Source organism: Heptranchias perlo, chromosome 34 (assembly GCF_035084215.1).
Source record: "Heptranchias perlo isolate sHepPer1 chromosome 34, sHepPer1.hap1, whole genome shotgun sequence".
NCBI lineage: Eukaryota > Metazoa > Chordata > Chondrichthyes > Hexanchiformes > Hexanchidae > Heptranchias > Heptranchias perlo.
In genome coordinates this window covers 16,366,259-16,379,609 of record NC_090358.1, presented here as the reverse complement: position 1 = coordinate 16,379,609, position 13,351 = coordinate 16,366,259, and the positions used below count along the sequence as shown (strand labels likewise).

The following is a 13,351-nucleotide window of genomic DNA, read 5'->3' as shown; positions in this document are numbered from 1 at the left end:
AGCCAGATTGCTTTGCTAGTAAGTTCCTTGAGAAATGGAGAGTAGCTATGCAGGAAATGATACAGAATACAAATTCTGTGTCCTCAAGTCATAACAGAAGTGTTTCCTGTGTCTATACTGAGAAAGAAAGGCTAGAAATCTTTTGAGCGTTGGGCATTTTTCAGGTATGTTTCTGGGAAATAGAAAAGAAAAAAGCAGGACGAACAGCCTAAATTTTTGCATCCTCCCCCAATAGGGGGAACAGATATTTACTCATGTTTTAAACTATTGTACTGTAATGCTCATTTTTAACACATTTTGATGTCTTTACCCCCATTTCTTTCTATTTATACTCTACCAAGATGCATAGCCTTGGTTTGGGCTGTGTGTGTTTGTGGCAGCCAAGAGCATATTTATATCATCAGGCAATAATGCTTTGTGGGATTGCTAAAAGGTGACCTGATTTTCTCAGTATTGGGAGTGAGGTGGGATGAAGAGACTGCCTCTTTTACCTTATCAGTACAAAGCCTTTCACTTAAGATGCTGAAATCTGTGTGCAAGAGTGAAAATAATTCAGGTACCCCTCGCTTCAATGGTAGCTGACCAGAGAATTGTTCTGGAGGCCTTTTTACTGGTGAGATCTGCCATTTTTAGGTCTCCATAAGTCTACTTTGCAGATGAGCCTTTGTTCTAGTGTCACCTGGCTGAAAAGGATTTGAAAAAGGTGGCCCACCCCTTCTTGGAAAAAAAACCTTTCCGGAGATAAAATATCTAAATTACACTGAACTAATTTAACAATTTTGACTTATAAACTATAAAAGCATAGTTCAAATTATGTATGAAGTTTTGTGCTTGGATTATAACTGTAAACAGGTTTTATTATTTGTGATATGAAATGTACATTCAATAGTTTATTTAAAAAGTAGATAAAAGTCGTAAAACTACTTGTGTTTGACCTGAAAGTGATGAGTATTGGAGTTGGGAGTTTTTTTTCCCATTTGTGTTTTGTGGAGTTGGATCATTTTATACAACAAATAATTTAATAGTTGGTGACTCTGAAGCATCAGTTTTATCCCACATGTAAGGAGGACCTTGATAAGAATATAAGAAAGAACTTTGCATTTATATAGTGTCTTATCATATCTTCAAGTCGTCCCAAAGCACTTCAAAACCAATTAATTACTTTTTAAGTTCAGTTACTGTTATGTGAGCAAACATGGTAGCCAATCTGTGCACAGCAAGGTCCACACACAGCAAATGAATTAATGATCGGATAATCAGTTTGTTGGTTGAGGGAGGAATTTTGGCCAGGACACACTGAGAACATGCTGCTTTTCGAATAGTGCTATGGGAACTTTTGCATTAACCTCAGCAAGCAAACAGGGCTTCGGTTTAATGACTCATTTGAAATGACTGCACTTCCAACAGTGCAGTATTCCCTCAGTACTGCACTGAAGTGCCAGCCTATATTACGGGCCCAATATTAGGAGGGAGGCGGGTTGGCAGTGGGGGGTCAACTGGGTGCGTGGGTAATGCGCCCAGTGAAATCGGGGTGCTCCGCACGAGATCGCAGCCTAATTGAATGTACTCATGCGTGCTTCCGGGTTTCCCGTTCCAGACCTGCGCAGCGGGTGCACTGCGCACCCGCGTCACAGGCTGACAGCAGGAGGAGCCCTATTTAAAGGGGCAGTCCTCCAATGTGCCTGCTGCAGCAAAGAACCAAATTGGCAGCATGGAGCAGCCCAGAGGCAAGGCTGCTCCAAGGTTCTCCAGACTCCTCACTCCAGGTGCTGCTCGATGGGGTCAGGAGGAGGAGGATGGAAACGTTTTTCCCAGCGTATGGGAGGAAGTGGCCTGCCTCTGCCACCAAGAAGGTCTGGCTCGAGGTGGCAGAGGAGGTCAGCAGCAGCAGTAACATCTCCTGAACCTGGGTCCAGTGTAGGAAGCGCTTTAATGATCTAACCAGGTCAGCCAAAATGAGTATACTTACGCATTCTTCCACATCACCACCTCCTCCACCACCACACAACTCCTTCTGCACTGCCACCACGCTCTCGCATCACTCCTCACATCCACTCAACCATCATCCTCACCTTGCCTGCACATACTCACCGCCACAGTTCCCATTCGAACACTACCATGCAACCCAATCCTCATACAATCTCATGGCTATGTCTCACACGCACCCTCCCGTGCATCTCCCTCACGGTCACCCCCACCCACACCAATGCATACAGCGGGTCACTATGCAACCATCACTCAATCACTCCTCTGTGTTTTTCCTTGATAGAAGAGATGCCAGAAGGCCCAGGAAAGGGATGATGGTGAAAGGGGACATGGAAGTGGGGATGCCACTCTAAGCGCTCCCATGTCTCACCCGTTGCCCCCCTCTCAACCAGTACCCCCAATGATGCCTCCTTTCCAGGTGGCAGAGTCTGCCCCTGTGCAGGTGCAGGTAGAGCAGTCTTTTGGAGGGGCCCTCACAGGCTCCGAAACCCAGAGGCCGTCCGCGCAAAGCATCTCGTCAGTCGGGGCATGGACAAGAGCAACCTGCCACTACCTCTGCTGAAGCCACAGGGGTAGCACCACATCGGGGTTCCTGTAAACGTAAGGCTAAGGTTTTGTGAGCACAAAGGGGATGCACAAGGGTGTATGACAGAATGTCATGTTTTTCATTTAGTTTTGTTTGTTTTGCCAAGCATATTAAAATTTGTTATCACCACTACTGCCATGTCTTTGCAAATCTTGTCTGGTTTGTGCAATAATTCCCCTTCCTGAGGATCACCATGAAGACCCACACCTGATGCCACCCACTGTGTCACTGCAGAGTGGGTGTAAGTGTATTTGCAGGGCTCTTTTGTGCAGACGACTGAGAGATGCCGGCGATGTCCCCAATGGCACCCTGGAAGGATCCGGAGGAGAAGTTGTTGAGGGCAGTGGTGACTTTGACAGTGACAGGTAAGAAGATGGTGCTCAGGCCAGCCGGGAGCAGCTCGGCATCAAGGAGGCTGCAGATGTCCACGACTGCATGTCGCGTGACTCTAAGCCTCCGTGTGCACTGCTCCTCAGAGAGGACCAGGAAGCTGAGCCTCGGTCTGTGGACCCTGTGGCAAGGGTGGTGCCTTCTGAGACGCATCTCTCTCTGCGGTTGCCTCCCTCCTGCTGTGCAGGTGGATGTGTCACAGCACTGTGTTGTGGAGCTCCACGTGTCAGAGGTGGACGGTGTGGCCGACGAGGCTGGTGATGCTGTTCGTCCTCCGATGATGTCATGACTGCAGCTATGGCGGCCCCCATCCGGAAGATGTACGTTTTGATGGGGTCTGCAAGGTAGGTAAATGTGTCTGCACACCAGAGTTGAGGTTCCAAGTTGGTGAATTTTTGTGTTAGCAGGAGGGTGGTGCAGGCCAAACTTTGTCCCAAGTGACAGAGTGGCCTCCTGCAATGAGTGAGGGTCTCCCCCCTTCCCCGCCCCCCCCACCCCCCCCCAACCTCCCCCAACCTGTCAAATGGACCTTTGCAGCTCCCATAGGCTGGTGGCTGCAACACATCTATTTCAACTTGGAGTGTTTCCCCCAGTATGGGAAACACGCTCAGTTGAGATGAAAATCCCACCCCTCCTAAAATATCCTCCCAATCAGGTCTGCAAATGACCTGAACTATCTAATTAATTGGTTTAAGTGGGATCCCGCCGGCTTTAATTGCCGGTGGGAGTCTGTATACAAGGGCTGCGTGTGCATCTAAGCACATCATTGGGGAACCTGGAAGTGGGCAGGTTGGAGCCGGGCTCCGGACCCGCCCCGGGAATCCCGAATTTTAGCAGCCCCCCCCCCACCACCATGACCGCTCGGACATCCGAAAATCGACCCCTACGTGTTCAAAACCATAATGGTACTTGATCCTACACACCACTTTTTGATGCAAGGCATAAGTGGTACCACTGAGACAAGGTGAGAACTTGAGAAAGTATACCATAAAGAGAGATATGACAGTTCATCAACCACACTTCTTCCACAGATACATTGCTTAATCTACCTCCATCTCAGTCAAAATTAGTGAAATAAAATTTTGTTCTAATTATCCATTCAGTAGTTTTTTTGTAGAGATTGTGATTAAATGTTTGATTTTGCAAAGCTACATGTAACTTGCAATGCCTTCAGTTGAACTAAATATTCCAATTAAATTTCATCAAGTATTCAAGCATTAGCCTTGCAATGTACTGAATTTTGGTATGGAATACAACCATTAGAAAAGCAACATATTTTTAAAAAGATATATTCTGTGTCATAAAGTTTACATTTGGGGATCATTACTCAAAGTGTTGTGCATCAAGATGTCTTGCATATCTGAAAGATGCTTCTGCTTTATTCCGTAATCTGTACCTGCAGGATGGTCTTGCATTCTACTTGCATGCAGTCCTAAATTTGATTTTGTTTGTTTCTAGGAAAAGTTTCAGAGAGGGGAGTCCTTCCGACATACAGCAGAGATCCAGGGATACCAGTATGTCAAGTAAGTTTATGCTTTTCACTTTTCCTGATGTGCATTTTGACATTATTTGTTCTTGCAAATATTAGTACTCTGTATTAGTACTACAGTATGTTGAGAAGCCTGAAGGGTGACCTGATAGAAGTCTTCAAGATTATGAAAGTGTTTGATAAGGTAGACATGGAGAAGATATGTCCACTTGCAGGCGAGATCAGAACTAGGGGCCATAAATATAAGATAGTCACTAATAAGTCCAATAGGGAATTCAGAAGAAACTTCTTTACCCAAAGAGTGATTAGAATGTAGAATTCACTCCCACAAGGAGTAGTTGAGGCGACGAGCATGGATGCATTTAAGGGCGAACTGGATAAATAGATAAGAAAGAAAGGAATTGAATGATATGCTGACAGGGTTTGAAGGAGGAGGCTCGTGTGGAGCATGAACCTGTTAGGCCGAATGGCCTGTTTCTGTGCTGTACATTTCATGTAATTCTATGTAACACCCGTAGTATCTTAGAAAAGGCAAGACTATCCAGCTTGTATATATCTTGACCAGTGTATTTAGTGCCACTCCTTAGTTCCACTGCACAAAAGTGCACTTGCAGTATGTTAAAGGATATCTGTGTTAAGTTTTTGACAGAAACAAAACGTGCTTTATGAAAGAGCCTGACGTAAAGAGGGGTTCAAACTGCAATCTAGTTAGAAGTCCAGTGTGCTAACAAATCAGAATCTTATTATCCCTTGTTTTTAACCTTTTTTGCCTGTTATATTTAGACAAGTTTTGTTTTAAATTAAACCTATTACTGAAAAACCATCAAAATTTTCAGAATGTATGCATCTTTTGTTTGCCCACATAACTGACTACAGTTCAAAAGGAATCCGTTGGCCATGAGGTGCTTTGGGAAGTCACAGTCACTCTACAAATGCAATTTATTTTTTCTTGCAGAAATGTTTCTGCATTTTACAAATGGTTAAACCATGGAAAGGTTTAAATATATTCTGCAAAGACCTCAGAAATTTGTTAAACTATGAGTAGTGTTTACAGTAATTTGTGGTGATACCAACTCTCAGAAATTGATGACCTGTACTACAAGATGCTCAAATGTGGTTATCATACCCATTTCATTTTGAAGAACTGATGGTAGTTATCTTAGCTTATACAGTTGTGCAAAACCAGCTCCATCGGAAAACATTTGTTGCAGCAGCTCTCCCTCTGAGACCCCATTGAGTAAGGGTCATCTTGTCTTTTTGCTCCACCCCCAAATACGCAGCAGATGTTATAGACAAAAGCACAATTGTTTCTGCTCTGCTAAGTTCTTATTAAAGCATAGACTGCTTGTGATGTCCGAGGTTTTCGTAGATAAGATGCCCTTCTTGGTAACTTATTCTCCAAGTCAATTACTTTGTGTATAATTTTTCTGCCTGACTTACCTTTTCTCCTAACATCCTAATTTTAAACCTCTGCCCTCTTTTGCATTAATGGTCAAATTGCCGTGATCAATTTTATGAATCCCTATCACAATCCTAAAACTTCAATTAGGTCGTTCTTTTGTACACTGTCCATCTGTGATGAAACTCTGTACTTTGTTGCAGTCGCGTATTGGACTGACAGCTTCATAGATTTAGCTACTATAGCCTAGATCTCTTTCTTTATCAGCATGTTGTATGACTCTTCTGTTCACCACATACTACTTTTGGTTGCTTGCTTTCATACTAATTATTTTATATTAACCCACATTGAACTGCATCAACCACCTGCTGGGCCAGTTACTTAAAAGATCCAAATCTCTCTGAACACTATTATGGCGGGTATAGCACAGCCAGTTGCAGAATAAACTTTCATTGCAGAATAAATTTTCCGAACAATGTATCATAACCCTCAGAAGAGCACCCCATACTATATCTGTGTGAACCTCTCTACTTCTCACCCCAGCCATCCTTGTGGCCACTGGGTGAGATTATGGCTAGTTTTTCTTTTTGGCTCTGTGCCCTTGAAATTGATGGAAAAGAGGTTAAAAAAGTGTCTTCTGGCTGATGGCCTTGGAAAATCTGTCAAGCTTGCTTTGGTGTTGTCCCTGGCTGCATGACGAACTACATGTCAGAAGCCAACTGCGCTAGGGTAACCCGAGTGTCTCTACATTATTGTGTGACAGGAAGGGAACATCCTCTCAAGACTCTGGATAATTTCCATAGCAACTATGAACAGCTTTATACATCTGTCCTCAAAGTTTCACCAAACATTGCTTAGATCAGCCAAAGAGAACATGGAATTTGACAGTCCTGGATGGAGGACTTGGGTCCAGTTCATGCCATTCTACTATAGCACTGTTGTTGATATTTAATATTATTTTGATTTTACCGATAAGCAGAAAGTTAGACTTTGCTACCTTTCGGCTCTTCCTAAGTAATTGTAATAGCCTAGAATGTCAAATTTTGAAACTGAACCAGAGTTTCTATAGACCGAAGACGATGCAACACAGCTTCACAGAAATATCCAGTTATTGTAACTCTTCAACTAGTTTATTTGCTTTCATTTGTTGTAAGTACTAACAATACAACAATGCAAATATCATTTTGATTCATCTGAAAGTATTTTCAACTTTAAGGTTCTTCTGTGTCTGTGATTGGAGGATGCTGCTCCTTTCTTCTGACTTGCCTTGCAGTTGCTCATTATAAACTCAGTCTGGCACTTTGAAGGAAGAGCTGCATTGTGATTTTAGCTCTAAGCATTATAATAACTTAGACACCAATGTGGTAGTGTACTATAGAAATCACAATTGTGCATAAGAAACCAAACCTGTTGGTAGGTAGTTTATCAGTTTACCATAATTTGTAATTTACCATAAAACGGGCACCATTTTTCGTCAAAATGTTTGTCAAACATACTAACACTATTGCCACTGCACCACCGGCTTGTGAGATCATCGTGAAGAAAATTGTACACTGGTCTCGGCACCATTCCCTGGTTTTATTCTCTTTCCCACCATGAGAAAAGTTCCCTTTGATAAATTGTATTGATGTGTTTGTAAAAAAATTTTTTTTTAGATCTAACTGTGTTTAAGATTGATTATTGCTTTATGTTTAGGCTCTAGACTATAAGGAAAAGAAAATTGATCTTAATTGTTCAATGGACAATTTGACGGCACTGTTTACTGCTTCAGTGACAGGTCACAAACGGCGAAGTTCTTGCTGGAACAGTTATATGTTGAAAATATACACTATTATATTGCTAGATGGTGACACATTAACTAATCTACATAACATATTAAGTAATCTACATATATGTCATTGTAGCCTGACATTCTAAGAAGTTAACAGGATGTCCTAGCTTGAAGCTGTGGTTTTGATATCATTAATGTTACAGCATTTTTTAAATCGAGATGTTGATTGTTAATTAGCAAGATGAATGGCTAGATGATGATCTATATCTCAATTTCTAGTTATGTCCTTTCTCTCTTCAGTGATGCATTTATTTTTGTTGCAATAAAGAAATATACAGTAATTATTCAATCAAGATACTTTTCACTCAGTGCCTTGAAGTCTGGTATGGCTGAGATTGGGGAGTCAATGTAGAAGCTTGCTTGTGTTCTATCACTCCATGGGTGTATTTCCACTACAATTGTAACTTTGGTGCAGTGGCTTTGCATTGCACCAACACTGCAGTTATGGTGTAAATGTGGCCTGAATGTGGTTATCGGATCCACTTGGCTCTGCAGTAAGGAGGAATGAGACTCTGCATCACTTCGGAGTTGTCTTGAACCTTCACACAAGATTTACACTTTAGGTTTAGTGTTGATACAAAGGTAAACTATTGTGCGCTAGTTGTTAAACTTGCAATGAAAAGGTACAGTTAGATGCAGCATGATATTGTTAACTCAGTTTTGTAAATCTTGCATAAGGATAGTGCTTTTGTTCTACAATACATTTTACACACTTGTACAAGATTCCACACTTGATTCTTGTGTGTTGCTAGTTAGCATTGTTTCTATGTGTTAGTGTAGATCATGAACAATCCTAAGCTCGAATGTCAGTTATTTTGCATCTGTTTATTATGTTGCAGTACTTTATTAGTCAGTGCCCCAGGTTGCTGTCTTTTACTCCAGTGAGCTAGATTAGTCTGATTACTCTGGCAGGATGCAGTTGATGGATGACTGTCATTATCTCTTCAAGTCTGCAAGACATTTTAGCGTCAAAGATGATAATTAAAATTTCAAGAGATTGCCTTGAAGCCTTGTGATTTTACAGATGTTTTTGTCGCTCAGTTAAGAATTTTTTTGTTACCAATGTTAATGTTGCAGAATCAGATATTTGTCAATTTCTTTCTTTGCATTCCCTTTTTGCCTTGGGCCTTTTTCCACAAAGAAATCAATACTTAGCACATTAGTGAAGACTTGAAGCAGCGTAGGTTAGTACAAAGGATTTAATAGAATCTTGCCCAAGACAAAACACTGGAGAGCATCATAATCAACCTAATTTTCTGTCAGTTCCTATTGATTACTCATTTAGGATTTTATTTCTTGAAAGAACCTGCTCAACTGCTTTTCTAATCTGGTTAGATTGTTTCAGACTGGAGCTAAGAAATATAATTTTAAAAAATAGATCTAGCTAGGTCTGAAACCTGCATATACTCTTTGACTATAATTAACATTCACTTTAGGGTTTCAAAAAATACACTCATTAAAACCCGCTGCAATTTGAAGTTTTTAATTTTCTTTTCATGTTGTGAAGTTGGGGGGTTTGCCACTGTATACCTTGAAATTAACGTAGAATGTGGAGAAACCAATAAACATTAAGCTAGTGCTTTATAAAGTTAACCTGTTAGTTGATCATTCTTGAATATTTGGATGTATGTTAAGTAGATGAAGCAGCCAGACTTTTATATCGAAAATATATATGCTAATATGTGGCTTTGGTGTCGGTGATCTGGGGCAGATGGTTTGGGTCTGCAAAGTCCAAAACACGCTACTCCTTCGTTTTTCCAAGGAGATTATCTTTCTGAATGCTTAACGCACCAAAAGGGTTATAATCAGTGCTTTTTGCTTGCACAAAGTGAAGGATTCAACTATTGATTTGTTTAAACTATGTATAGAGTAGGTTGCAAACAATATGAAAAGCCAAAATGAAGGTGCCTGAAATTGCAATTTTTAAAATAAATTTGCATTTTGCAGAAAAATGATATTTTGTACCTTTTTTAAAAAAAAAATTTTTTTGCCTTATTCATGTAGTGGTGTACTGCTTATGGATCATGCCATGGTTGAATAAAGTAGTGATGTGAAACAGCCTTTTGTGAAGATAAACCAGTTATGCATGACTTGTCTCTTGGATGTATTTATCTCATTTGTATGAAATCTTCCTTGAAAGATAATGAACAATGGCCAAGAAATTTATAATCTCTAAGCCAGTATTGAAGTACTAAAATTTAATTCTTGTATTGTATCCAGTTTATTTTGATCTTAAACTGAGTATACAAGCAGTGACCAATAAAATTGGCAAATGAAAATAAAATCAACTATCCAGCTGACTTTTCTAATGAAAATAAATATGAGCCTGGTGCTAAATGAGAAATACACTGCATTTCCCCCACTTTTTTTGAAGTAAATTTGCTGTACTGAGTTCAAATGTTTTATTAAACTTCTGATATTTTTGTAGGTTAAACTTGGGAGTTATGGGATACAATAATCAATGTTTGAATTAAATCTCTCTCTTACTTTAAACGTTGGAGTTTATTCTGTACCTAAACAGAATGACCAACTATCGGTCCTGAAAGATTTTCTGTCATGCAGTTGCTCATATGGGATTATATCGTATTTAGGCCAAAGGATCACGGAGTTGTATTTAGTTGGATTATAGTTGTGTCTGTGTGTATGGCCTTTCTAAAAAAAAATCTGCTCCAAATCATTTAAAATGACTAATTCATGTTTTAAGTTTAAATAATACCCACAGCTGAACCCCATGGAAGTGGAACAGGCACCTTATTGTTGCCTCATATTTTGACCTTGGGTTAATGTTGCAGCACTCTTATCTTTCGACCAAGTAAGAATAGAGCTGCATGAGAATTGTCTGCTGAATTTTGGTATTCTTGTACATTTTCATTTACTAGAGTGTTGGAATTTTTATGCACTAAATAGTTCATTTTTTTGGTCTAGTTAATACACAGTTGCTTCCACTGCACTTAAAGATGATGCTAAGATTCATGAATCTCAATATAGGAAACATTTTTCAGTTTATTTATGGGAAAGCCTTCTGATGAATCATGGTTGAAAATCCAATGCTGTTGCTTTGAAGTTATGGTATGATGGATATTATCAAGCTTAGCAGCGGTGCAGAATTATGTGATTATATTGTCACATTGTTTTGCAGTCCGGTATTCTTCGATCAGATGTGGGAATAGGCAGTCCTGGACCATTACCATCTTCTGGAAAACCTGGAACAACATATTATCCTTTTACAGCCACAAATTCACGCAGAAGACCACTTCATGACTCACCAGCAGCACTTGGTTTGTGTTTACATTCATAGTTTGTGAGCCCATTTAGAGATGTAGAGAATGTGAAGCATCCTTGAGATAAATTTGGTCAGAAACAGCTAGACGATTGGCTTAAAGTGAAAGGGTTGGGTATATGAAATGGTGCAATGGTGAACTTGTCTGTTCCATTCCCCAGGCCATCTTTTGTAGTTACTACACTTTTAAAATCACTAATGGATCTCTCATAGCTACATCATTAAATAAATTTAAAACAGAAATAGACAGTTTCCTGGAAGTAAAGGGAATTAGGGGTTACGGGGAGCGGGCAGGAAATTGGACATGAAGCTGAGTTCGGATCGGTCAAGGCCCTGTGGGTGGCGGAGCGGGCCCAGGGGCTGAGCGGCCGGGTCCTGCTCCTACTTATTGTGTTCTTTAGATTTGAGGTTAGGATCAGATCAGCCATGATCTTATTGAATGGCGGAGCAGGCTCGAGGGGCCGATTGGCCTACTCCTGCTCCTATTTCTTATGTTGTTATGTTCATGGTATTGCTCATGGGAAGTCAGAAGCCTCTTCCCTGCGTCGTGTTTGTAGTGCGGCTTAATTCCATTTTTTCTCTCCTGTTTCACTCCCCACTTCTCCCTCTCTTTTTTGTTTTCTTTCCCTTTCTCTTTGATCTCTGTTTCTTTTTTTTCTTTTGAGTGGGAGATGGTGTGTGGGGAGCTGGGGAGGGTGCAGGCCACATTTTCTGATAACAAATGTGGGGTCTCAGTTGGGCAGAGAAGAGAGCCATGCATGGTCAGGCTGCATTTTTAGATGGTAGGTGCATGGCAACGGTAAGAGGAGACCAGCCAGGGACCAGTGGGCCACAAGTGGGGAGAGTAATCCAACCAGAGCCATAGGCTTGCTTTGGGGCTGAGGGTCTCTAGCAACTTTTGTGCTGCAGTGGAGGGATCTGGCCAGAGCCAGTGGCTGGCTTTTGAGTCGTAAGTGGGTGGTGGGGGGAGGGGTAAGGGATCTGGTCAAAGCTGCAGGCAAGTGGATGTAGGAATCTGGCCTAGGTTCAGGATGACACTAGAAAAAGGGGCATGAAGGAGGTAGAGCTCTCTCCTCTTCCACTACTCCCATGCCCTTCAGATACCTGCTTCCTTCCATCTCCATGGTCCCATTGATTTGTCCAGTACCCAATCCCATCATTCCCAACCACCAGCCCCCTTTTTGAACGGTCAGATTTAGCCGCCAAGTGGGCAGATAGTTGCTGAGTTTAAACCATTATTCACTTGTCTGCTGTAAAATCGCAGCTGATTTGTTTTAGTGTGAAGGGTAAAATTAACCGAAGACAAGGGGAGAGCTTCCCTGGTACCTCAGAGTTAGCCCAGCTGCAAGATTCAATGAGGTCGTGCGGGGAATCCCGAGCCTTCGTTACCAGATCCAACTCTCAGAACGTTTCCTGCAAATACAACATGTCACTCCCCTTAAAATGTTGACTATCTGCTGCAATTTCACCCACCCTACCCCGCCTTCCACAACAAGTCCTTTCACATTAACTGTTATCATTTGAAATCAACACCCAAAGTCAAAGTTTAGCAAGTGAACTCATCATCTCCATCATGTAGACTCTTCTCCACTCTGTCCACCCTCCCTTCTCTCCCCACCTTGGGCTGCTGTTGCTAGTAGCCCACCCCCCCTTCGCCTGCAACCACTGGCACTTTTTTTTGCCTCTGACCTCAGTACCTCCTGCAGTTTCAGCCTCTTCCTCTAATTTAAAATAGGCCTGTGGGCCACCTGTTCTCCCTGCCGCTCCTGACTGCCCGCTCTCTTCCTTACTTGCTGCTCATTTTGTGCTAAATTCTGGTCCCTCATCATGACCCTACCGTCCTAGGATCTTGTTCAGCTTTTCCACATCCGCCCCCGGCTGCTCTACCTCGCCTCCTCTCCCTCAGACCAGTGCCGTCCCTACCTCTGACTTACTTGCCGAGGGTGGAGCAGCCTCCCTCTGCTCGGCAGTATTATTGGCCGCCTCTGGAACATCATCCGCCCCTGGAACATCATCCACCCACCCCGTGGCCGCTCTCCTGTTGACCCATGCTCCTCCTTGGTTGCCACCAGTTCTCACACCAGAAATGTCTTTTGACTTGAGCCTCCACTGCTGTTGTCAACGCCTGCATCTTTGGCACCAAAATTGCTGTGTGTCTGTGTGTCGCTGATCCTTATTTACTTACATTAGCTCCAGGTCCCCCGATGCCTCAAATTTAAAATTCTTAGCCTTAGCTTAACTTCTCCCTATGTCTGAACCTCTTTTACACTCCCCTAAAGCTCTTTCCATTCCTCTTGATTCCAGTCTCTTGTGCAACCCTCCTCCTCGCTCCCCCATTGGCAACCGTCCCTTAAGCCACCTAAGTCCCATTCTCTGCATTCCCGTCCTAC

At 42.1% G+C, this 13,351-nt stretch overlaps 1 protein-coding gene across 6 annotated transcripts in view; it reads left to right on the top strand.

The window, feature by feature from the left end:
• Positions 1 to 13,351, top strand: part of tcf12 (transcription factor 12) — a 227,946-nt gene that overhangs the window by 133,872 nt on the left and 80,723 nt on the right. For all 6 annotated transcript variants that reach the window (XM_067971516.1, XM_067971514.1, XM_067971515.1 and 3 more), the window contains exons 6-7: positions 4,421 to 4,485; positions 10,821 to 10,959. In XM_067971516.1, the coding sequence (XP_067827617.1) occupies positions 4,421 to 4,485; positions 10,821 to 10,959 (204 nt within the window). The remainder of the gene's footprint in view (positions 1 to 4,420; positions 4,486 to 10,820; positions 10,960 to 13,351) is intronic.